Source organism: Oikopleura dioica, chromosome 1, assembly GCF_907165135.1.
Source record: "Oikopleura dioica chromosome 1, OKI2018_I68_1.0, whole genome shotgun sequence".
NCBI classification, from domain to species: Eukaryota; Metazoa; Chordata; class Appendicularia; order Copelata; family Oikopleuridae; genus Oikopleura; species Oikopleura dioica.
The window spans coordinates 7621124-7639543 of record NC_137291.1 but is presented as its reverse complement, the minus strand read 5'-3'; the positions used below and the strand labels follow the sequence as shown (position 1 = coordinate 7639543).

The 18420-nt window shown below is 42.6% G+C and overlaps 10 protein-coding genes across 10 annotated transcripts; 9 read left to right on the top strand and 1 right to left on the bottom strand.

The window, feature by feature from the left end:
• The first annotated feature begins 146 nt into the window (after positions 1–146).
• LOC145711893 (uncharacterized) lies at positions 147–2615 on the top strand. Its single transcript, XM_081789582.1, has 4 exons — positions 147–876; positions 1948–2206; positions 2319–2516; positions 2595–2615. Exons 1-4 carry the CDS (start codon positions 155–157, stop codon positions 2613–2615), a joined length of 1200 nt encoding a protein of 399 aa, XP_081645708.1. The 5' UTR covers positions 147–154.
• LOC145711204 (uncharacterized) lies at positions 893–1755 on the bottom strand. The gene is made up of 4 exons (XM_081788939.1): positions 1697–1755; positions 1505–1651; positions 1281–1449; positions 893–1237 (listed from the first exon to the last, which is right to left on the bottom strand). The coding sequence occupies exons 2-4, from the start codon at positions 1642–1644 to the stop codon at positions 1004–1006; spliced, it is 543 nt and encodes a 180-aa protein (XP_081645065.1). The 5' UTR covers positions 1645–1651; positions 1697–1755; the 3' UTR covers positions 893–1003.
• Positions 2616–2647: 32 nt separating the features above from the next.
• On the top strand, positions 2648–3538 carry LOC145711194 (DNA replication complex GINS protein PSF2-like). The gene is made up of 3 exons (XM_081788929.1): positions 2648–2953; positions 3007–3066; positions 3119–3538. Exons 1-3 carry the CDS (start codon positions 2648–2650, stop codon positions 3434–3436), a joined length of 684 nt encoding a protein of 227 aa, XP_081645055.1. The 3' UTR covers positions 3437–3538.
• Positions 3539–3542: 4 nt separating this feature from the next.
• LOC145711164 (dnaJ homolog subfamily B member 6-like) lies at positions 3543–6348 on the top strand. Its single transcript, XM_081788899.1, has 6 exons — positions 3543–3732; positions 3777–4051; positions 4098–4213; positions 4258–4530; positions 5769–6098; positions 6139–6348. Exons 1-6 carry the CDS (start codon positions 3594–3596, stop codon positions 6188–6190), a joined length of 1185 nt encoding a protein of 394 aa, XP_081645025.1. The 5' UTR covers positions 3543–3593; the 3' UTR covers positions 6191–6348.
• On the top strand, positions 6342–9242 carry LOC145711113 (conserved oligomeric Golgi complex subunit 1-like). The gene is made up of 5 exons (XM_081788844.1): positions 6342–8239; positions 8283–8562; positions 8608–8676; positions 8722–8868; positions 8911–9242. Exons 1-5 carry the CDS (start codon positions 6390–6392, stop codon positions 9031–9033), a joined length of 2469 nt encoding a protein of 822 aa, XP_081644970.1. The 5' UTR covers positions 6342–6389; the 3' UTR covers positions 9034–9242.
• A 31-nt stretch (positions 9243–9273) lies between these two features.
• On the top strand, positions 9274–10447 carry LOC145711240 (uncharacterized). Its single transcript, XM_081788972.1, has 5 exons — positions 9274–9477; positions 9529–9709; positions 9768–9983; positions 10027–10196; positions 10246–10447. The coding sequence occupies exons 1-5, from the start codon at positions 9274–9276 to the stop codon at positions 10444–10446; spliced, it is 972 nt and encodes a 323-aa protein (XP_081645098.1). The 3' UTR covers position 10447.
• Positions 10448–10504: 57 nt separating this feature from the next.
• On the top strand, positions 10505–11322 carry LOC145711112 (vesicle-associated membrane protein-associated protein B-like). The gene is made up of 4 exons (XM_081788840.1): positions 10505–10647; positions 10690–10793; positions 10902–11015; positions 11065–11322. Exons 1-4 carry the CDS (start codon positions 10509–10511, stop codon positions 11200–11202), a joined length of 495 nt encoding a protein of 164 aa, XP_081644966.1. The 5' UTR covers positions 10505–10508; the 3' UTR covers positions 11203–11322.
• A 429-nt stretch (positions 11323–11751) lies between these two features.
• On the top strand, positions 11752–14967 carry LOC145711122 (kelch-like protein 24). The gene is made up of 9 exons (XM_081788854.1): positions 11752–11982; positions 12195–12645; positions 12745–13067; positions 13413–13530; positions 13575–13913; positions 13956–14109; positions 14172–14346; positions 14390–14481; positions 14524–14967. Exons 1-9 carry the CDS (start codon positions 11897–11899, stop codon positions 14658–14660), a joined length of 1875 nt encoding a protein of 624 aa, XP_081644980.1. The 5' UTR covers positions 11752–11896; the 3' UTR covers positions 14661–14967.
• A 4-nt stretch (positions 14968–14971) lies between these two features.
• On the top strand, positions 14972–16231 carry LOC145711174 (uncharacterized). Its single transcript, XM_081788909.1, has 3 exons — positions 14972–15110; positions 15177–15683; positions 15793–16231. Exons 1-3 carry the CDS (start codon positions 15010–15012, stop codon positions 16229–16231), a joined length of 1047 nt encoding a protein of 348 aa, XP_081645035.1. The 5' UTR covers positions 14972–15009.
• A 22-nt stretch (positions 16232–16253) lies between these two features.
• Positions 16254–18327, top strand: LOC145711892 (S-adenosyl-L-methionine-dependent tRNA 4-demethylwyosine synthase TYW1-like). Its single transcript, XM_081789581.1, has 6 exons — positions 16254–16280; positions 16323–16790; positions 17557–17703; positions 17752–17909; positions 17959–18129; positions 18177–18327. Exons 1-6 carry the CDS (start codon positions 16254–16256, stop codon positions 18325–18327), a joined length of 1122 nt encoding a protein of 373 aa, XP_081645707.1.
• The last annotated feature ends 93 nt before the right edge of the window (positions 18328–18420 follow it).

The window sequence follows — 18420 nt, the reverse complement described above, 5'->3', positions numbered from 1 at the left end:
AGTTCTTCGATTTTTGAATAAATTTTTCCTTTTTACAAACCAATGTTAGTATCAATAGTCGTCGTGGTGGTCGTGTAGATACAGTTGTTGGAAAGGGTAGACTAGTCAGTAGGGAAGACAGGGGACTTTGTCTTTAACAGGGTTGAAGTTCAGAATGAATCACAAATTCGTCAGGTTCTCTAGCGAGGACAAGGACGTACCAGCCCTACGAAAAACGTGGGTTGCTGGAATAGTCGCATCAGCATCTTTGCCTTCTAAGCTCAACGCAAGCTTTGGCAACCGTGGGAAAAGAGATAGAAACGAGAGTAGTACCAGATGGGTTTTGAAGATTCCGTTGATTCAGGGCTCGGGGGATGGAGGATGGTTAGCGATTAACAGAGAGTTTGATGAAGATTGGGAAAAGAAGCTGCCGAAGGTGTTGACAGCTGGGCAGATTTTGGTTGCAAATTACTGTTCTAGGAAAGGGTTAGACAAGTTAGAGGTCACATGGTTCGAATCGGATTTCGAATCCAATCCAATTTCTAATCTCTTTCTAAGTGTCGTTGAAAACAGCTTTGTCTCGAAACAGGGCGAGGAAAGGATAGATCGCTCGGTTCACAATAATGCTCAAAATGCAGCGAAAGCTTCAATAATTCTGATTTCGAGTCATTTATTTGGCGATTTCGAGAACTTCGACGACTTTTGGGATGAAAACAATGAACTTATCGCGGAGCATGGGACCATTATCCACGGGAGCATGCCCAGATTGGCGGATGATTTCTTGGTTCAAGAGTTGAAGGCGATTTATGACGTTTATTTTCGAATGAAGGAAGATAAGACATTTAAAAATCCATTCGCCTTTGACAAATTTATTCCATTTGATAGGAATATTCTCAGGTGCGGCTTTCTTATTGATTCATTAATGCGACAAAAAGCAAAGAAGGATTTTAATAGAAAATGTATTTCGTGAACTGTGAAAGGTAAAAAGGCGTGAAATGTGATCACAACTAGCGGAAGCCCTGTCTTAGACGTATGGACTGCCGTTAGTTGTCGCAGTGAGTTCTTTACATTCTAAGAACATAGCGTAAATAATTGCCCCCAGAAGCGACAAAAAGATGAAGACGACATTCTGGCGTCGCTTCGTCGCTTCAACAGTGTTGTGAATCTTGTTTACGCCGAGCTCGAGGGCGTCGATGACCGGAAGCTTGTCAGTCACAATGTTTGACAGATCCTGCAGTGCTTTCCTCGCCTCGAGAGCCTGAATTAACAATGAATTGAGAATAATGAGAGGGTGAACTAACCATTCGTTTGTACTTGTTTTTCTTGTCCCTCAAGCTGCGAATAAAATGGCTGATGTCACCAGTCGGGACCTGAGTCTGATGGTCGATCGTGTCCTCGGAGAAGGTGTCCATACTCGGGACATCTTCCGATTGAAGACGCCCTCTACCCTCTCCACTCATCGGGATCGAGCTAATGATCGAGTAAATGGACATCAATGGATCAAAATTTTCTTTTGAAATATTACCTGATATTCAGCGCCGGGCTCCTGCCATTTACATCCGCTAGTACTCGCCTTCCGTAGGGAGGACCAGGCCTTGGAGAGGATGCAGCAAGTGGTCGATTTTCCCGATTTTCTCTGCGCTTCAAAACGTTTATGCGGTTCATGTTCTATCTAAAAGCGCTTCTTGTTAATCAGAGAGAAAAACTTTCTCGATACGTCCTAACTGTAGAGTAAGGCAATAAAAATCGGGGTAAAATATAATCCGTCGTCACAAAGATCTCAAATGGGCGAATGAGTCGCCATCTCGAACTAAACTCAGAGAGTTTTTCAGCTTGAAAATGGGGTCCTTAGAGTTCATGTTTTCATTTTTTCGATGAAAATTATTGTTATCAATTTTGATCGCATAAACAGTTGGCAAGCAAAAATAAAGCATCTTGAATAATAAAGTAAAAAAGCCGTTTTTACAGTCATAAAGAGCTTCAAGTGCGATTCGAAGACTATGAGGAGTCCGAAGAAACTGACCTAGAAGACAGTTCAGAAAGAATTGACCTCCGCCCGAGTTTACTTGTCCGCGTCTCGCAACTTTCCTCCTTTTTTATCTTCTGGCTCTACGACGCGTCAAATCCAGACTCAACTTATAGCAAGAGCATGGTTGATTTCGACACAGAGCCAAAGACCATGCAAGAGATTCAGCATTTCAACAAAAAGGCGAGAATTATTCCTATAGTTTGGGCTCAGTTTTCTGAGAAAATTAAATATATTTTCAATATTGGTTTTGATTTCGCGATTTTAAATAGTAATGCTTTAAAAATAGAGCCTAAAATCAGCAGTTCCGAAGCTAACTCAACACGATTATGGCTACATCCCACGATACCTGGTTGGAAACGTCATTATCATGAGAAATATCATTATCCGTCGAAAACTCGGCGCTGGGGATGGTGAAATCTTCATGCCCATCCTTGCGATTCAAGACTTTCGACGACTTGCCGGGACACAAGGATTCAACATGGTTTCGAATCAATGCCGTCTAGGACAGGCACTTTTATTCAGTTTTTACAGCGATTGACACTTTTTTTTATTGAAAATCTTCACTCATTCATTTGCTTGTCAAAAGTGTAGCACTGCCCAATACTAATAAAACTCTTCTTTTAACCCTTATTTCTTAGAATGGCGACAATATTGCCATGCGAAATTGAGTTCCTGGCTGAAGACGAACTCATTAAAGTGACCCCGCGATTCAGAGAAGCGCGACTTCAAATGATATCTGGCAACTATGGACCGTTCGCTCCTGGCGTGCCGTTGAAGATTCCCATTTGGATGGCGATGAACTTGAAGAGTCGAGGCTTGGTGATCGTGCACCAACCGAGATGGATGTCGGCTGAGAAATTGAAGGAATGGCTAGACAGTGAAAACGCTGATAACACAAACGCGATCGCTCCGCTTCATTATCACTATCGTGAGATCTCACGGATGGTATGTTTTTGAGTTCAAACAATTCAAGTCCAAATTAATTCTTTTCTCAATAGATACTGCAGAATTGTCGAGACAATTTGAGCGACGTTACGGAAATAGAACAACTAATCGAGGTATGCTTTCGACAAAATAATTGATTAGTTCACTAAGTCAACTTATTTCAAGGATATTTGGAATGTGCGTGTGTCTAAGCTGAAGATGTCCTGCAAAAATGTGCTCAAGGAGCGCTGGCAAAACGAAATTCCAGACCATGGTGGAGTGTTCAAAGTGAACAATTTCACCCAAATGGAAGTCAACTTCATCCGCGCCAACTTTCTCAAAGGACTGAACGTCTCATTCGTCATGTCAAACAAAATCACTGACATCGAGCAAAAGGCAGCGGCGCATCAGCTCGCCGATGACACAACGAACACTTCCAGTTTTCCTACAGGTTCCTCGGCGAGTACACTGTCCCAGTTTACTCAGAGTCAAACACAGAACTAGCAATTCTTTTATTTCTTATTTGCTGAGTTCAAGCGTATCATTTTTCTGCCATTTACCATTTTCTGACAGCTGGAAACGCTCAAGCTAGTTCCTTTATTTTGAAAAAAAAATCAATCTCTCGTATTTTCGAGACGTTTTTCTTCAGAAAAATTAGAAAATGGGACTCTATGAAACCCTCGGAGTCAGCTCGAATGCATCACCAGATGAGATCAAGAAGGCTTATCGAAAAGCGGCTTTAAAATGGCATCCGGACAAAAATGTGGATAATAAAGAACATGCAGAGAAGAAATTCAAAGGTACGAATGTCGAACTTTGCTGGATAACTACCGGGATTATTTAGAAATTGCCGAAGCATATGAAATCCTCTCCGATCCAAAAAAACGACAAATTTACGATGTGCACGGAATGGATGGACTGAAGTCTGGCGGTGGAAGCTCAAGACGGGGTAGTCGCCACGAAAGCTTCCATTTCACCGATCCAAACGAGCTTTTCCGACAGTTTTTTGGCAGCAGCTCGATATTCGACATTATGGACGAAATGATGGGCGGTATGCATGGAGGACCGAGACGCAACTCTAGCAGAGGATCTTCAAGACGTGATCCTTTTGATCCTTTCGTAAGTCGATCAAGCCTGTTAGAGGTAAAAATACGAGCGATTTTAGGGCGGCATGATGGGTGGAGGAATGATGGGAGGCTTTTCGAACGACCCTTTCTTTAGTGATCCCTTTGGTTCGCCTTTTGGTGGGGGTCATCAATCAATGACTATGTCTTCTTTCGGGTAAGCGCCACTATTTATCGTTCTCTCTAAACAGAAACTTTTAGAGGACCATTTGGTGGCATGGGAGGCATGAACATGATGAGCTCCATGTCAAGTTCCGGCGGCGGCGGTGGAGGATTCCGATCCGTCTCGCAGTCGACAACTTACATAAACGGAAGACAAGTCACCACAAAAACTACTCAAGACGGCAATCAAACCACTGTTGAAAGAATCGAGAACGGAAAAGTCGTTTCCAAAAAAGTAAATGGCGTCGAACAACTCCAAGCAATCCAAGATGCGGGCCATCATTCTTCTCGTCGTTCCGTTACCCATCGTCGGTAAAAACAACAACCACTGCGCTTGAAACCAACTTTAATAAAAACTATTCATTCTAAACCTTTGCTAGGTCTAGGATCTGGGGTGACAGGAGGTGATCTGAAATGAGTCGCCAGAAACGAATCACCAAAAGATGTGATCGGGTTGCTCGGATCACCTCAAAAAGGTGATCGAGTCCCGATCACCAAATCAATTTCTGGGAGTTCTTCGATCACCAAATTCGGGTGATCGGATCTCCTTTGTCGAATTTCGCTTTATGAAGTTCTTTAATTAACTTTTTCATTCATTTTTCGTCAAGTTTTTTATTTCTTCCGACAAAAAGTCGTTTCGAGTATCAGAAAGCCTTTATTCATAATTGTCCTCTTATTCATATTTCCGTCGAGGTAATACTGTTAGAAAGCTTAAACACTCACCTATTCATGTTATTCTCAAGGAAAAAACCTTCCGATTTTTTGATAGAGACCGCGAGAGAAATCTGGTGCAAAGCGCCATCTTTCTTAAGAAACTTCACGAAAATTCGCACATTGCAAAAATCAGGTCAAATAGATTACCACCTTCGAAGTAAAAGAGGGCCTAAGTCACCGTGGTCGGTTTTACCGACCCCGTGTATTGAGAAGTTCATTTCATTTTCATTTCATTTCATAAAGTAACTAAATGCAAAGTATCACTGAGTCGGATAAGGGGTTGAACGTCAACCGTTGAAGCGTATGTCGGTCCCGGAGCGAGCCCTTTTCATGATAGTAGAAAGTGAAATGGAGATTATCTCTTTAAATTTCAAATAAAAAGTGGTCGAAAAAGTGATTTGACATCAAAATATCAGCCCCCACCCTGACCATAATCACACGAATTTGGTGATCGAAAATGTTTGGATCACCATTCAGAGGTGATCTCGATCACCAAAATCACCAAAAGTTTCAGGCGGGTGATCGGCTACGATCACCTCGTTTAGGTGATCCGCGAACCTCGATCACAACTTTTGGTGATTCATTTTCGGGGACTCATTTCAGATCACCTCCGGTCACCCCAAATCCTAGACCTAGAACCTTTGGCATGGAACTGGAATTATCTTTGACTTTTTGAACTGTTTCTTTGTCAAAAATATCAATTTGTTTATTTTCCCTAAAAGTAACCATTTACTAACAAACGAGAGTGGGGTGATTTTGCCTGATGCATGAAAAAAAACACTTCTCGACTATTCCATCATCATCCGAGTTTTTCTTTCAAATATTTTGTTCTCCAGTGAACATGCTCCGATGCGGACACAATCAGCCCGAGTGGTCAACTCCCCGAAGCCACCAGTGATCGAAATGACAGTCCATCAGACCCCAGTTTCTGCTTCTCCAAGAGCAAAACGCCGAAACACGACGCAAAACAGCACGAAGCCAAAATTCCCTGAATTTCAATTTATTGTCGGCCCAAATTCGCCAAGAGCATCGCCGCGTGTTCAGCGTCGAGATCGCCCATCATCAATGGATTACACCAGACCTACTATCCAGCCTCATTTTCACCAACATCGGCATCAGCATAATCGTCCTCACCAACAAAGGCATCAAAATCGCCCCCAAACCAGGTGAAAAACCCCCGCTTTATTAACCCTAATCAATTTTTAGCCGTACTGCTTACCACATCCCATCCTTCTCTGAATTCAATATCAAGATGTAAAAAGCTCAAAAAGTTTATATTTGCAAGTTTTTATTAGTATTATGTGAGAATTCCCCAGGTTCAAGATAGTTTCAGTTTCGCCAACAGGAAATATTTTTTATCTTCTCTTACGTTTGCGTTTCTGCTACCATTTGTATACATGCATGACTATATTCGTATCTACTGAAATCAAGAATCGATCATTTCAGACGGTCAAAAGATGGTCGAAGCGGCGCCAAATAATCCTAATGACTTGTTTACCGGAAAGACCGTCGAAGAAATCGGACAGATTGAGAAGAAACTCCGAAATGATATTGAACGGAAGAAGGAAGACCTCCGCCAAATGGTCGGTGAAAGATATCGCGATCTCATCGAAGCTGCTGATACAATAACAATGATGAAGCATCATTCTCGCTCGATAAAGGACTCTATCGCCAATCTTCGGGAGCTGCAGAAGAAAGCAAAAGCGGCAGATGTCTCGAAGAAGCAGAGCGAGGCGAATGTTGATATTCGCTACAGAGCTACAGCGGCTACAATCCGATTTCTTACCTCTTTACCAGAAAGAATCACTCAGCTCTTGGAAGAGAACAATGTTCTTCTTGCTGGGCAGTGCTTTATAATCGGCTCCAAAGTCAAACAATCCTTGATCCAAGAATCTGGCGCGAGTGGGATTCTCGTCATGGTCCCTATTCTCAAGTCAAAACTCGCAAAACTCGAAGATCTCCGAACAAATATCATCGCCGCGGCGAAGGGGTCCCTAAAAGCTGCTGATTTATCGCCCGATGAAGCCGCTACAGCTCTCTTGACCATTTCCTTCATGAAAAATGAGAAGCAAGAATTTGATTTTCTTTCCGAGTTCGTCAACTGTCGCGTCAACGGACTCTCACAGCTTCTAAAAGGCGCTCATGTTGATTCTGATGAGCTTGAGAGCTTGGGGAGAAACATTCATAACTCGATCAAGCTTTATGACACGCTATTTCTTCACGGGTCCAATTCACCGCTGTTCCTCTCTCAGCAAACAACATTTTCGGAATTAATCGGCGCAAAAGCCGAGCTCTGGCCTCGTTTCCTCCCTCAAGAAGTCTACAAAATGACGGAAACACCGATGGACAACAAGTATCGAATCCCAACTTCTGACAAGCTCAGCGCCGCAGCAAACACTCTGATAAACTCGATCACCGAGCGACTATCAGAGCAGCTTCCAGTTCTTCTCGACCGAGTTTCTAGCGCTCAAACTCTAGCTGTCTACCGCGATAGCATCAATAACTCGATTTCGCTCAACGCTAAAGATGCTTTTGCTTCGGACTGGGGAAACATCGTAGCGAGAGTTTTTGAATCAGATGATCAAATTCAAAAGGTCCTATTTGGAACTCTGACAAGTGTTTTTGTCAAGCGTCTTGAGAGCATCATCGAAAACGGAGTCAAGGAAATTCAGCAGAATTTGCAGCAAAGTATCAAGGAAATTCTGTCAGGCGATGTTCAAAAATTTGAAGGTGGAATCGAAGAATTCATCTGGAACGATGAAAACAACCAGGATGATTTGAAGGACTCCGAATGGGCCAAAAAGAACGTTTCTTTGCGAGCGAAATCGTTTGATCCCTTCGTTGCGGGACTGGTTAAGAACTGCGCTCAAGAGTTTGATCGTCTGTCCGAAGACGCGCGCCAATTCACAAACGACAGATACGTGCTCAAGAAGTACTGTGAGGATTTTGTCGAGTCTTACAATTCTTTCGCGAAGGAGTTGATTGTGTCTTCTTCGCCCGCGTTAGCCGTTTTCATCGCCCGCTCGTGCTACACTCTTACTGAGCTCTGCTCGCCGCTTCCGGCTAGTTTGGCGGAAGCGTGGCCGACAGTCAAAGAAAATTTGATTGTCACTGGAGACGAGGGGATCTTGAAATGGATGGAATCGGTTGCTGACCAAACTGCTCAAGTCTATCACGAGCAGTTTCCAGAAGAACCTGACAATTTACTGTTGCGTTTGTTGCCCTCTTTGGCGACTCAAGTTGTTTCAGAAGAGAATGAGAGTGGATCTAGCGTTGAATCAAAGATAGAAGTCCCACAGTATCTCAGGTACTTTTCAGCAGTTATTTTGATCGACTAAAATGATCTGTAGCTATCCTCTGATGTGCGCTCTTCACTATCAGTCCAATCAAATAATGAAAAACGGAATGCACTCGCTTCGAAAATCTCAGCATCGTCAGCTTGTCAAGCTCACCTCTCAAAAATTAGCGATCGCGATGGCTAAAATTGTCAATCAATGGACAGCCAAAGGGTTCTCCGTGAATCAGCCTGTCGCTCTTCAACTTCTTTTCGACTCCAGATACCTTTCTGCAGCGACAGATTCGATCATCGATGCTGAAATTCAAGAGTTGCAAAATACTCTCGAGCAATTGGTAAATCAAAAATATTTGAACAAGCGAAATTCATTATATATTCAGATCGATCCATTTGATCTTGCTGTATTAGCACCAAATATCACGAAGAACGCTGCCAAGGCTCTTGTAAAGGTAAAATTAGGATGTTTTAGAAAACGTACTCATCTTTGATTTCAGTCGTCTGTCATCCACGGCGGCTTGGTTGGAATGAGCGGCAATATGAGAAACTCTGCCACGTCCACCGCATCCGAACAGCACAACATCCTCAAAGTAACGCAAGTGACGACTCGATTTTCATCCCTTCCAGTTCCATCCCTCCCCAAGGTACCTACTCATCACAATTCTCAATCTCAAATAAAAATTAAGCCGACCATGAGAAATCTTTCAAAAAAGACCTCCAGCCAAAAACAGCGTGCTATCAAAGTCGAGGAGGGAATCACTACGCAAGTCTTTTCCAAATTCGGTGGTTTTTTCATGGGCAAAGAGTGAATAAAGCCGCTTTCTTTTGAATCATCTACAGAATTCAGTTCAGCATTCATTTATTTCTAATCTTCTCGAATTTTCTGTATCTCCTTCCTTCATTTTGGGCGCTTTTTGAAACGGTCTTTGACTCTTGACGGCTCAAAGCTCGATCCAACGAGGTCTATTTTTCTGTACACGTGCAATAATAGTAATAAATATCATATTTATATTCTCAATCATTTTTTTTCATGCAGGATAATCTCTAGAATGCAAGAGGGTGAAAAACAAAAATTGAGCAGAGCAGAGGATGAAATCGAATTCGTAAAGAAAATCGAAGAAAAAACCGGTGAAATCACCCCTGGAAATGCTCTGAATTTACTGACGTTGAGCAAGCAGGAGATTGACAGGCTTTTGACGGTGGAAAAACTGTCCAAAAATCAGCGAAAGAAGATTCTGAAGAGGCAAATATGGGTAAGCATGAATTTTCGTCCTCTTTGCTCGGAAATCATGATTTTTATTTAGCTCGAGAAGCAACCAGAGCGCGCTAAAGCACGAAGAGAAAAGCGTAAAAACGGCCAAATAAAGTCATCGAAGATTCGCGGTCCCAAAATTACGACGCTGGAAAATTTCAATGAAAATTTCCACCTCGGAATCGATTACGCGACAGAGGCAGAGATGACAGACCACGAGCTTCTAGATCTCGGTAAGTACCATTTTGTTTTGTATTTTTATCAGTTTTGCGATAAGGCGATTTTCTTCAGCAAAGCAGACGCGTTTTTGCTACCAAAAGTATCGGCGAGCGGAAAAGAAGGTGCAATTCCACTTGTTAGGATTCGACGAAGCTTTTGAGAGTACTTCAGGAAAGCTTGGCAAGCTTTTGGATGCTCACGCAGGAGGAGAAAATGGATCCAATGGTTGGAAAAACTGGGATGTTCACAAAGATCCAACGAAAAAGGTGGAAGATTACATGAGTAACTGTAAGTTATTCCCACCATTATCCTCTTGACTTATGAATTTTAGGTGTTTATCTTACAGCAGAGGCAGAAGAAACGCTAGAAACTATCGAACCAGGAACGATGTACATTATCGGCGGTGTTGTCGACCGAAACCGACTGCCAGGAGTCTGTGCTGAGCGAGCAAAGAAACTTGGGATTGTGCAAAAGCGATTGCCGATAACAGAAAACATCAACGTAAGTCATCTTTGTTGAATTGAAACCTCTTCATCCTGATTTTTTAAAGTTTTCAAAAAGAACAGTTTTGACGATCGTCCACGTCTTCGAAATCCTTCTCGCTTTTCGAAATGGCAAAAGTTGGACTGAGGCACTGTTATCTGTGCTACCATCGAGGGCGAATGCTTCTGCCAAAGATCAAGATGATTATCAAGGGTCAAAGGAAGAGGAAGAAAAAGAAGAAAACGAAGAGAATAAACCGTCAAGCTGAACCGCTCAAATTTCCTTTTTAAAAAGGGTCGAGAGAGTGAAGAAATAATTTTCAGACTGGAAATGTCGCTTCATCCAACACACTTCATAGAATTCCATGGAAAGCCGTCAACACCGAGGGAGTCATCGATTCTCATTACGAACACGAAGGAGTCTGATGCATTCGTCAAGATCCGCACTACTGCTCCTAAATCTTACTTAGGTAGGAAAAACATCTTCTAAAGTTTCAAACTTCAAATTTCAGTGAAACCAAATGGCATCACACTCATGCCCGGAGCGAGTTGCAAATTTTACATTACGCTCCTTCCGGGCACCTATCACATGGATGGACACAAGTTCTCGGCTCAGGTAAAAATGGAAGAATTTATCCCTCGATTAACAACCTCTCGAGCGACTTCAAATTAGTAGCTGACCTTTGTTCCCATTCTTCAGAGCAGCAAATAATTTTCAATTAAGTTGACTTGGGAAGATGCCAATAGCGAGCCAACCGAGACCACTCTGAAGTTCAGCACGCGGATTTATGATCCCATCCAAGCTCTGAGCCACTCTGACCAACCTCTCCCCATTCCTGTAAGTCTTGCTCATTATGCCATCATTTTTTCTCAATCTAAAAATTCAGTCTGCTCATGTTGATCGACCTGAAGCATTCGGCCAGCCCGCATGGCTTTACCAAGCGCTGATCACTGTTATGATCGCGATCTTCTTCGCCTACTGCTTCACCATGAACAAAGACAGAACTCCAGCAATAGTTCCATGAACGGAATTGTTCCGTCAAAAATACAACCCTTTTTCACCTCCAATCTTTTTCAATTTTCAAGTATTTTTCTACTGTACATATATAACCGCGCCCAATATATCAAAGCAACTGCTGTATCGCATTTTTAAAATGCTAGTATTTGTTCTTTTTCTTTTGTTTGCAGATCTTGGTTTACTAAAATTCCAATTCGAGGTCTAAAACTTTAGAAATAAGTAAGCTATCTTTGTCTTAACAGACTTACTGTAGTTTTTAATTCCCTAAAGACACTTCCCTTCTTCTGAAAAAACTTGACTGAAAGTGAATTCAGCTATTATCTATTTTTTCCTTTTTTGAAAAGCGCACTCTCGTTGTGTGGTAGTCCGTTCTTTCGTTCGTTCGTTTTTGCACGCGTTATTTTTTCTCCTGGCGTCGGCAAAAAAGGGAGCGTGTGGTGTTGGTAGCTGGTAGTGGTGATGTCTTGGTTGGCGCGGAGCGTGCGGTAGTTGGCCCGTCGCACTCTGAATGTTGGACGATGGCTCAGCAGTTGGCCCAGTGCCAAGTCAGAAAAGGCGCCGCTCCTGCCCACGAGCCGCTCTCTCTCAGAGCTCCTGGTTCAGAGGAATCAACAGAGCAATTGCCAACTCGACCCCGATCGTGATCATGTTGGAATAGAACTTTGATAAGCGCTTTTGAGAGATCTGGCTAAATTTGTGATATGAAAATGCCAGAGGCTAGAAAGAGAAAAATGGCAAGCCCGGTGCGCTGTATCAAATCGGAAACATGCGAAAATGAAATAATTACGTAAGCAGTTTATCTTTTAACCTGGGGTAGGCATTTGTTGTGGGTTTGGTGGGGTTTTATTGGGCAAGATCAATGATGATTGGCTCAGAATAATAGGTTCTGATTGGCTAAAATGTCCCCAAAGAACCCCACATTTAGAAATCAACCAATCTGCCCCACCCCAGAATTGCCGAACAGCTATTAATTGCCTTGAATTTATGTTATCATTCTAGAGATGGCGCTAGTTCAAGTAGTGATAGACTCAGCCCAGAGGCAATCCAGCCCGAGTTGCCCTCCAAAATCGTCCATTACGAAGCTGGCAACGCTTCTAAAATCCTCTCTGGTCTTGAAGGCGGAGAGCTTCTTTCCGACATTGATTTACGAACTCCCGATGGTTCGAGTATTCCAGCTCACAAGGCAATTCTCTCCGCCAGTTCTTCCTTTTTCCGACGACGAATTGAAGAAAGCCCGGAAATTAAGAGTCTGGACTTGACAGATTGCCCGGGTCAAGCTGTGCGCGACCTAATTGGATTTCTTTACACTTCTAGGCTATCAATTACGGCCGAAGGCGCAAAGGAATTACTCTCGACCGCGGTGCGTTTGGAGCTGGCATCAGCTCAGCAAGCTGTTGAAAATTTTCTCAAGCTCAGACTTACCGTACCCATCGTGCTGCAAACGCTCAAGGTAGTAGCCATTGTTCTATTTGAACTGAGCATGTGACCACTAGCAAGCTTAAACTCAACAACAATGTTTTATAACGATAGAGACGTGACCATTTTTAAGCGCTCCCGTGGCGCAACAAGCACCGTTCTTCTTGACGAAGCAAGGGCTTTTGCCTTTTCACGATTTACCGAAATCACCTCTGATCCGGAATTTCTAACCCTGCCCGTCAAAGAAGTAGAGCATCTGATTTCCAGTAATTTGCTCAGTATTGAAAGCGAGGAAGAGGTCTACGAAGCCGCGATAAAATGGGTAAAGGCCGACCCAGAACGCGGAGTGGATGGCGCTCTTCTCTACCGGTTGCTGCAGCATGTCAGATTGCCACTTGCCAAGCCGCAGTTTTTACTGGACGTGGTTCAAAAGGAGCCGCTTATTAAACAAAGCAGGTGAGTCGTTGAAAATTTAAAGGATCTTCTTCGCATTCGCTGGCATCACGGATTTAGGAATTATTTTATCGATAGCTCAAGTTGTTTTACTCAGGGTTAAACCTTGAACTTAAAGGGGTTTCACTGTAAAAAGTCTCACCTCACAAATTACCTGCTAAATCACGTAGTGTTCTGATGATCTGGCGCCGCGCCAAAGGCATAAAATCAGCAGAAAGAGGCGAATAGACCACCTGATTACTGTAAGAGCTCGCCACTTTGCCAAGCTTCCGAGATAAATATTGGCGGCGCGCCAAATCCCCGCTCAGCATATCCTTTAATGCCTGCGTTATTCATTTAATTTTTCAGTGAATGCCAGCAGCTGCTTGAAGAAGCTACTCGCTATCACATGCTTGCTGATCAGCGGCCACTGATGCAATCAACGAGGACTCAAAAGCGTCAGAAACCGAAAAGATCGTATTGCAAGGTTTTTATCAAATTCTCCCGATATTCTTTTCAATGAATCTATAGGAGGTAATCGCTCTTATCGGCGGGCTAAATCGAGACAAGCAGCAAATCTCCGACTGCTTCGTCTTCCGTCCTCCCACAAAACAACTCCCACTTGCCTCTAACAACAATAGCGACGCTTTTGTCATTCGCCCAGAACGGCTTTCTTCGCCAAATGTAGCTCACGTTATGTATTGCGTCGCGAAGGTCAAAAACTTGGCCGTCGCTAGCGGAGGATTAAGCCAACACTCCGCATGTGACGAAGTCCATGCGTTCATTCCCTCGCTTGATCTTTGGCAGCAAATGGCTCCGATGAAACAGGCGCGTTACTTACATGCCTCGGCGGAAGTTGATGGACTTTTGGTAAGAAAAGGGCTGAAGAGCAAAATTTAACCAATACTTAAGTATGTTGCGGGAGGCCTGGTTAATAATAAGACCCGATTATCTTCGGTTGAACGATGGATCCCGGATGCGAATGAATGGGAAGATGTTGTTTCACTGCCAATTCCAATCTCATCTTCTTGTCTCGTTGGCTGTGATGGCAAACTTTTCATCATCGGTTAATTATTAATAACAATAATTTATTATGCTATCAAGTCCCAAAGTTAATATCCCTTTCAGGAGGAGCTACGACGGGCGATGTTCCAGTATCAAAAGTGTTCAGCTTCGATCCGTCGAGCGAAGAATGGACCCCGTGCCCGGACTTGCCCGAGCCAGAGCGCGGAGCATCGGCAGTATCCAACGCTGGGATTATATATGTAGTCGGCCATGCTGGCCGCGTTTATGCCTTCAATACGTCAGTAGATTTATATATTGTCACGACTTGATGTTTTTTAAAGGCAACTGAACCAGTGGTCGCGACTAAAAGACACAAATGGAGGGCATGTGCACGGAGCTGCGACGATTTATAAAGGAAAAATATACGTTGCAGGTTTTTTCTAAATTTTAATTCATCTTTTCAATGAATATTCAGGAGGTTTGCATGGAAATGAATACATAAACCGAACAGTGGAAATGTACGATCCAAAGACGTCAACTTGGTCGAATATTGCCATCCTTCCTACTCCTATTTATGGACACGGGCTGATTACACTCACTCGAGAAACTTAAAATAACCAATTTCAATTGAAAAGAAATGAAATACTTCAAAGCCGTTTTAGTCTGCTTAGTTCACCAAGTTCTCAAGTTTTTAAGTCTGATTCAGACTTTGTTCAAAATTCATTCTCTCTTTTTCTTTTTTGACAAAAACTAAAAAAGTTCCGCATAAGGTTCAATTTATGAATAAAACTTACTAATTTTAATTATTATTGCTTCTGCTGCTTGTTACCATTTTATTACTATTTTTATTATTATTGGTCCTTAACTGAATACGAAACACGAAATCAATTATTTCCATTAGTTCAAATAAAACGAACGTTTACGCCAGAAAAATCAATGTTTCTTGAATTATGAATACAGAATGGGCAAGGGAGTCGACAAGGCGATCTTCAATCTTGGTATTGGAGTCGCTTTCGGAGCGGCAGTATATTTCATTACAGTATATTTACGAGAAAGGAGAAAGTAAGTTTATATTCTTGGGTGATATTTTTGCTCTTTGGAGAAGCTTTTTCAAGACTAAGATTTTAGTCGTCTGGAATCACAAGCTTTATTCCCCGGTCCAGCTACTCCATGTTGCCAAGATGAGCAGCCTTTGTCGTGTTCAGATAACACTGGAGCCTGCTGCCAAGATGAAACGCCAGAAAAAGCTCCTGAATCATCTGGAGGTTGCGGCACTGGAAGCTGCTGTGGCGGTTCTAGTGCTCCAAAGAAAACTGTCAGAAAGGGGAAGATGAGAAAAGCTCCCAAAGAAAAACTCGTTGAAAAAGTTATCTTCTTGTACGCAAGCAGAAGTGGTGCAGCAGAAAAACTCACTGATGAAGTAAAGGAATACCTTTCAGCGTTCAATCAAGGATTGGAAATGGTGAAAATTGATGCGCAAGAAATGAGCATTCAGCAAGTGGAAGAGATTTTCTGTGATAAGGGTAGAAACACGCTCTTTGTCTTCATTTGCGCATCGTATCCCGATGATGAGTTTGTGGACAATTTGAAGTCGTTCTTTAGTGAGTCAGCTACAGATTGGCGTTTTTCGAAAAGGCAGAGTTTTAGATTTATATGGTTTATCTCACCGTTTGTGCATAAGAACGGTAGACAAAAGAAAGCTAAGAAAAGCAATATATATAAACGCGTGTAAAACTCTTCAAAGTGAGCTGAAAAAGTGTGCGGGCATGATCCCAATTATCCTCGGGGATTCTACCTTTGGTGACGACGTTTTCTGCGAGCCAGCTCGTACGATTGCCCGGCAGTTTTCTCTGCTAGGCGGATTGCGAACCAATCACTTTGAAATCGACAATTTAAAAGAAAAGCCAGATGCGTACTTCAAAGACATTTGTCAGCTCATTGACGAAACCATTGGAAACGGTTGCGTCGAAGAGCCAGTCGACGAAGGTGTTGAAACGGGGAGCTCTGATGAGGAGGCACTGGAGAGCGATGAAGATTTGGAGCTTCCTGGAAACAGTTGCAAAAGTGGAAACGTACCGGATCTCGAAGATATAGCAAATGTAGTGAGGCCCACGAGCAGTCAAGTGAGACCTAGAAGAACGCGCGTGGCGAAAGAGATGCTCTCAGATAAGGAATCGATTTAAATTGAGTAAAAAAAGTTCGAATATGAATGCGATAGAAAAGAGAGAACTCGTCATTATCAAATTTTAATATATTTTCGCAAATCGAAATAAGCTTCGTGGTGCACTGTCGAAACAGGGCTACCACCTCGTTGGAAGCCATTCCGGTGTGAAAATTTGCAGATGGACGAAAGCCCAACTTCGGGGTCGGGGAGGCTGCTACAAACACTCCTTCTACGGAATCGAGTCACATCGTTGCATGGAAGCGACGCCAAGTCTCGCATGCGCCAACAAATGCGTCTTCTGCTGGCGGCATCATACCAACCCAGTTGGAACTAGCTGGCGATGGGTGACGGACGAGCCGAAAATGCTGGTCGATGGAATGCTCGCTGGTCACAGAGGAATGGTCAAACAACTCAGAGGAGTACCAGGAGTCACTTCTGAGAAAATGGTAGAAGCGATGAATCCCGTTCACTGTGCGCTGTCGCTAGTTGGTGAGCCAATTATGTACCCGAGAATCGCCGAATTCTTGGACTATCTTCACTCACATGGCTTGTCGTCTTACCTTGTTACGAACGCACAGGTAATGTTCAGACGCCTTTTCAACATCATCATAAAAGATCAATTGACAGAGAATAGGTTACTTCAAAGCTTAAAAATGATATGAACTTTATCGTTGTCTAATTTGATGACGATCTTAACCGCGTGGGACGAATCCGCGCGTATGAGCGCGGGACGAATTGTACATTCCATTGTAGTTTAAGCGAAAGCTTGAATAACTCGCGACTCGCTCATCCGATTCCCGCCAAATTTACAGACAATACTAAATCGAATACAGGCTTTCATAATTTCAACTTAAATTTCCGTTTTCCTGTCTGCAAACCTCATTCTCATATTACTTGTAGCTCTTGTTTTGACCGTTTGAGTTGATTTCGCATTGAATTTTTGTAAATATTATTCAAAATTCGAAATCTCCAGTATCGAAAACCTATATTTTCACTTTGAAAAAAATAAAAAATCCCAATTGAGACCTGAATTACGAGTGAGAAAAGGAGCGCAGCGCGAAGTAGGTCAGAGTTAATCCGCTGCAGAGCACTGGTGGTGCGCGATAATTCGGTGAAATTTTAAAGAGCGAAAGATTAAGGATGTGCAAAGGCGCATTTCAATTTTCAGATCTATACGATCAGTAGTTTTTGAACTAGGGCTCTTCAAAGTCTTAAACTACATTGGAATGTACAATTCGTCCCACGCGGTTAATATATATAATTTTATTTTTATATTTAGCCCCCTCCGTTTGAATGCTTTCTTGAATACACTGATAGCTTGATAGTTACCTTTAAATAATTCAGTTTCCCGATGAAATAAAGACATTGCCTCCCGTGACTCAGTTTTACACATCGATCGATGCATCCACACAAGCAGAGTTGAAGGCGATAGATAGACCACTCCACAAGGACTTTTGGGAGCGATTCCAACAGTCGCTCCATAACATGAAGGTAGGAATTTCATTGAACTATAAAAGTTGATTTGATTTTCCCCAAAAGGATATTTGCGGAAGGACAGTTTATCGTCTGACTCTTGTGGGAGGCTTCAACTTTTTCGATGCTGACAATTATGCCGAGCTTGTCAAACTTGGAGAACCGGATTTCATTGAAGTCAAGGGGGTCACTTACTGTGGCACATCAAATAACGCTGAATTAACGTAAGGGCGAAACATGGCTTTCATATTTTATCGATTTATCTATTTTTAGTATGAAAAATGTGCCGTGGCACGAAGAGGTGGTAGAGTTTTGCGAGCAAATGTGCTCTCATTTGCCGGATTATTCGATTTCCTGCGAACATGAGCATTCAAATTGTGTGCTTATTTCGAACCACAAGTATAAAACAGAAACTGGCTGGAAGACATGGATCGATTATCACAGGTAAGGACACGTGGCATTACCGGACATTACAGACTGGTTCTTTTTAGATTTCAACAATTATATGATGAGTGGAAAGAAAATGGAACTAAATTTACGGGACTTGATTATTCGATAGAGACGCCATCTTGGGCAGTTTATGGATCGGAAGAAAGAGGATTTGATCCTTCAATGAAAAGACATTATAGGAACTGTTGTTGATGAAATATTTCACCGAAGAAATTAACTTCGTATTTTCAACAAAGAAAAAGAAACAAGAAAAAGGAGGCAAAAGCAAAAGCTATGGCTGGAGAA

What these genes read in the sequence shown, in the direction of transcription:
- LOC145711893 (XM_081789582.1), top strand. Translation starts at nt 155, where the DNA reads ATGAATCACAAATTCGTCAGGTTCTCTAGCGAGGACAAGGACGTACCA. An exon ending in TTTGATAGGAATATTCTCAG is followed by an intron (nt 877 to 1,947) that starts GTGCGGCTTTCT and finishes CCGTTTTTACAG; the next exon opens with TCATAAAGAGCTTCAAGTGC. An exon ending in ATCAATGCCGTCTAGGACAG is followed by an intron (nt 2,517 to 2,594) that starts GCACTTTTATTC and finishes GCTTGTCAAAAG; the next exon opens with TGTAGCACTGCCCAATACTA.
- LOC145711204 (XM_081788939.1), bottom strand. Translation starts at nt 1,644, where the DNA reads ATGAACCGCATAAACGTTTTGAAGCGCAGAGAAAATCGGGAAAATCGA. An exon ending in AGCCCGGCGCTGAATATCAG is followed by an intron (nt 1,450 to 1,504) that starts GTAATATTTCAA and finishes CTCGATCATTAG; the next exon opens with CTCGATCCCGATGAGTGGAG. An exon ending in AAAACAAGTACAAACGAATG is followed by an intron (nt 1,238 to 1,280) that starts GTTAGTTCACCC and finishes TTGTTAATTCAG; the next exon opens with GCTCTCGAGGCGAGGAAAGC.
- LOC145711194 (XM_081788929.1), top strand. Translation starts at nt 2,648, where the DNA reads ATGGCGACAATATTGCCATGCGAAATTGAGTTCCTGGCTGAAGACGAA. An exon ending in ATCGTGAGATCTCACGGATG is followed by an intron (nt 2,954 to 3,006) that starts GTATGTTTTTGA and finishes TTTTCTCAATAG; the next exon opens with ATACTGCAGAATTGTCGAGA. An exon ending in AAATAGAACAACTAATCGAG is followed by an intron (nt 3,067 to 3,118) that starts GTATGCTTTCGA and finishes ACTTATTTCAAG; the next exon opens with GATATTTGGAATGTGCGTGT.
- LOC145711164 (XM_081788899.1), top strand. Translation starts at nt 3,594, where the DNA reads ATGGGACTCTATGAAACCCTCGGAGTCAGCTCGAATGCATCACCAGAT. An exon ending in ATGACTATGTCTTCTTTCGG is followed by an intron (nt 4,214 to 4,257) that starts GTAAGCGCCACT and finishes AGAAACTTTTAG; the next exon opens with AGGACCATTTGGTGGCATGG. An exon ending in CAAAATCGCCCCCAAACCAG is followed by an intron (nt 6,099 to 6,138) that starts GTGAAAAACCCC and finishes ATCAATTTTTAG; the next exon opens with CCGTACTGCTTACCACATCC.
- LOC145711113 (XM_081788844.1), top strand. Translation starts at nt 6,390, where the DNA reads ATGGTCGAAGCGGCGCCAAATAATCCTAATGACTTGTTTACCGGAAAG. An exon ending in AAAATACTCTCGAGCAATTG is followed by an intron (nt 8,563 to 8,607) that starts GTAAATCAAAAA and finishes TTATATATTCAG; the next exon opens with ATCGATCCATTTGATCTTGC. An exon ending in CTGCCAAGGCTCTTGTAAAG is followed by an intron (nt 8,677 to 8,721) that starts GTAAAATTAGGA and finishes CTTTGATTTCAG; the next exon opens with TCGTCTGTCATCCACGGCGG.
- LOC145711240 (XM_081788972.1), top strand. Translation starts at nt 9,274, where the DNA reads ATGCAAGAGGGTGAAAAACAAAAATTGAGCAGAGCAGAGGATGAAATC. An exon ending in GGAAGATTACATGAGTAACT is followed by an intron (nt 9,984 to 10,026) that starts GTAAGTTATTCC and finishes TATGAATTTTAG; the next exon opens with GTGTTTATCTTACAGCAGAG. An exon ending in CGATAACAGAAAACATCAAC is followed by an intron (nt 10,197 to 10,245) that starts GTAAGTCATCTT and finishes GATTTTTTAAAG; the next exon opens with TTTTCAAAAAGAACAGTTTT.
- LOC145711112 (XM_081788840.1), top strand. Translation starts at nt 10,509, where the DNA reads ATGTCGCTTCATCCAACACACTTCATAGAATTCCATGGAAAGCCGTCA. An exon ending in TGCTCCTAAATCTTACTTAG is followed by an intron (nt 10,648 to 10,689) that starts GTAGGAAAAACA and finishes TTCAAATTTCAG; the next exon opens with TGAAACCAAATGGCATCACA. An exon ending in GACACAAGTTCTCGGCTCAG is followed by an intron (nt 10,794 to 10,901) that starts GTAAAAATGGAA and finishes TTTTCAATTAAG; the next exon opens with TTGACTTGGGAAGATGCCAA.
- LOC145711122 (XM_081788854.1), top strand. Translation starts at nt 11,897, where the DNA reads ATGAAAATGCCAGAGGCTAGAAAGAGAAAAATGGCAAGCCCGGTGCGC. An exon ending in TCGTGCTGCAAACGCTCAAG is followed by an intron (nt 12,646 to 12,744) that starts GTAGTAGCCATT and finishes ACCATTTTTAAG; the next exon opens with CGCTCCCGTGGCGCAACAAG. An exon ending in CGAAAAGATCGTATTGCAAG is followed by an intron (nt 13,531 to 13,574) that starts GTTTTTATCAAA and finishes ATGAATCTATAG; the next exon opens with GAGGTAATCGCTCTTATCGG.
- LOC145711174 (XM_081788909.1), top strand. Translation starts at nt 15,010, where the DNA reads ATGGGCAAGGGAGTCGACAAGGCGATCTTCAATCTTGGTATTGGAGTC. An exon ending in TATTTACGAGAAAGGAGAAA is followed by an intron (nt 15,111 to 15,176) that starts GTAAGTTTATAT and finishes CTAAGATTTTAG; the next exon opens with TCGTCTGGAATCACAAGCTT. An exon ending in GATTGGCGTTTTTCGAAAAG is followed by an intron (nt 15,684 to 15,792) that starts GCAGAGTTTTAG and finishes AACTCTTCAAAG; the next exon opens with TGAGCTGAAAAAGTGTGCGG.
- LOC145711892 (XM_081789581.1), top strand. Translation starts at nt 16,254, where the DNA reads ATGAATGCGATAGAAAAGAGAGAACTC. An exon ending in AGTCGCTCCATAACATGAAG is followed by an intron (nt 17,704 to 17,751) that starts GTAGGAATTTCA and finishes TTTCCCCAAAAG; the next exon opens with GATATTTGCGGAAGGACAGT. An exon ending in TCAAATAACGCTGAATTAAC is followed by an intron (nt 17,910 to 17,958) that starts GTAAGGGCGAAA and finishes ATCTATTTTTAG; the next exon opens with TATGAAAAATGTGCCGTGGC.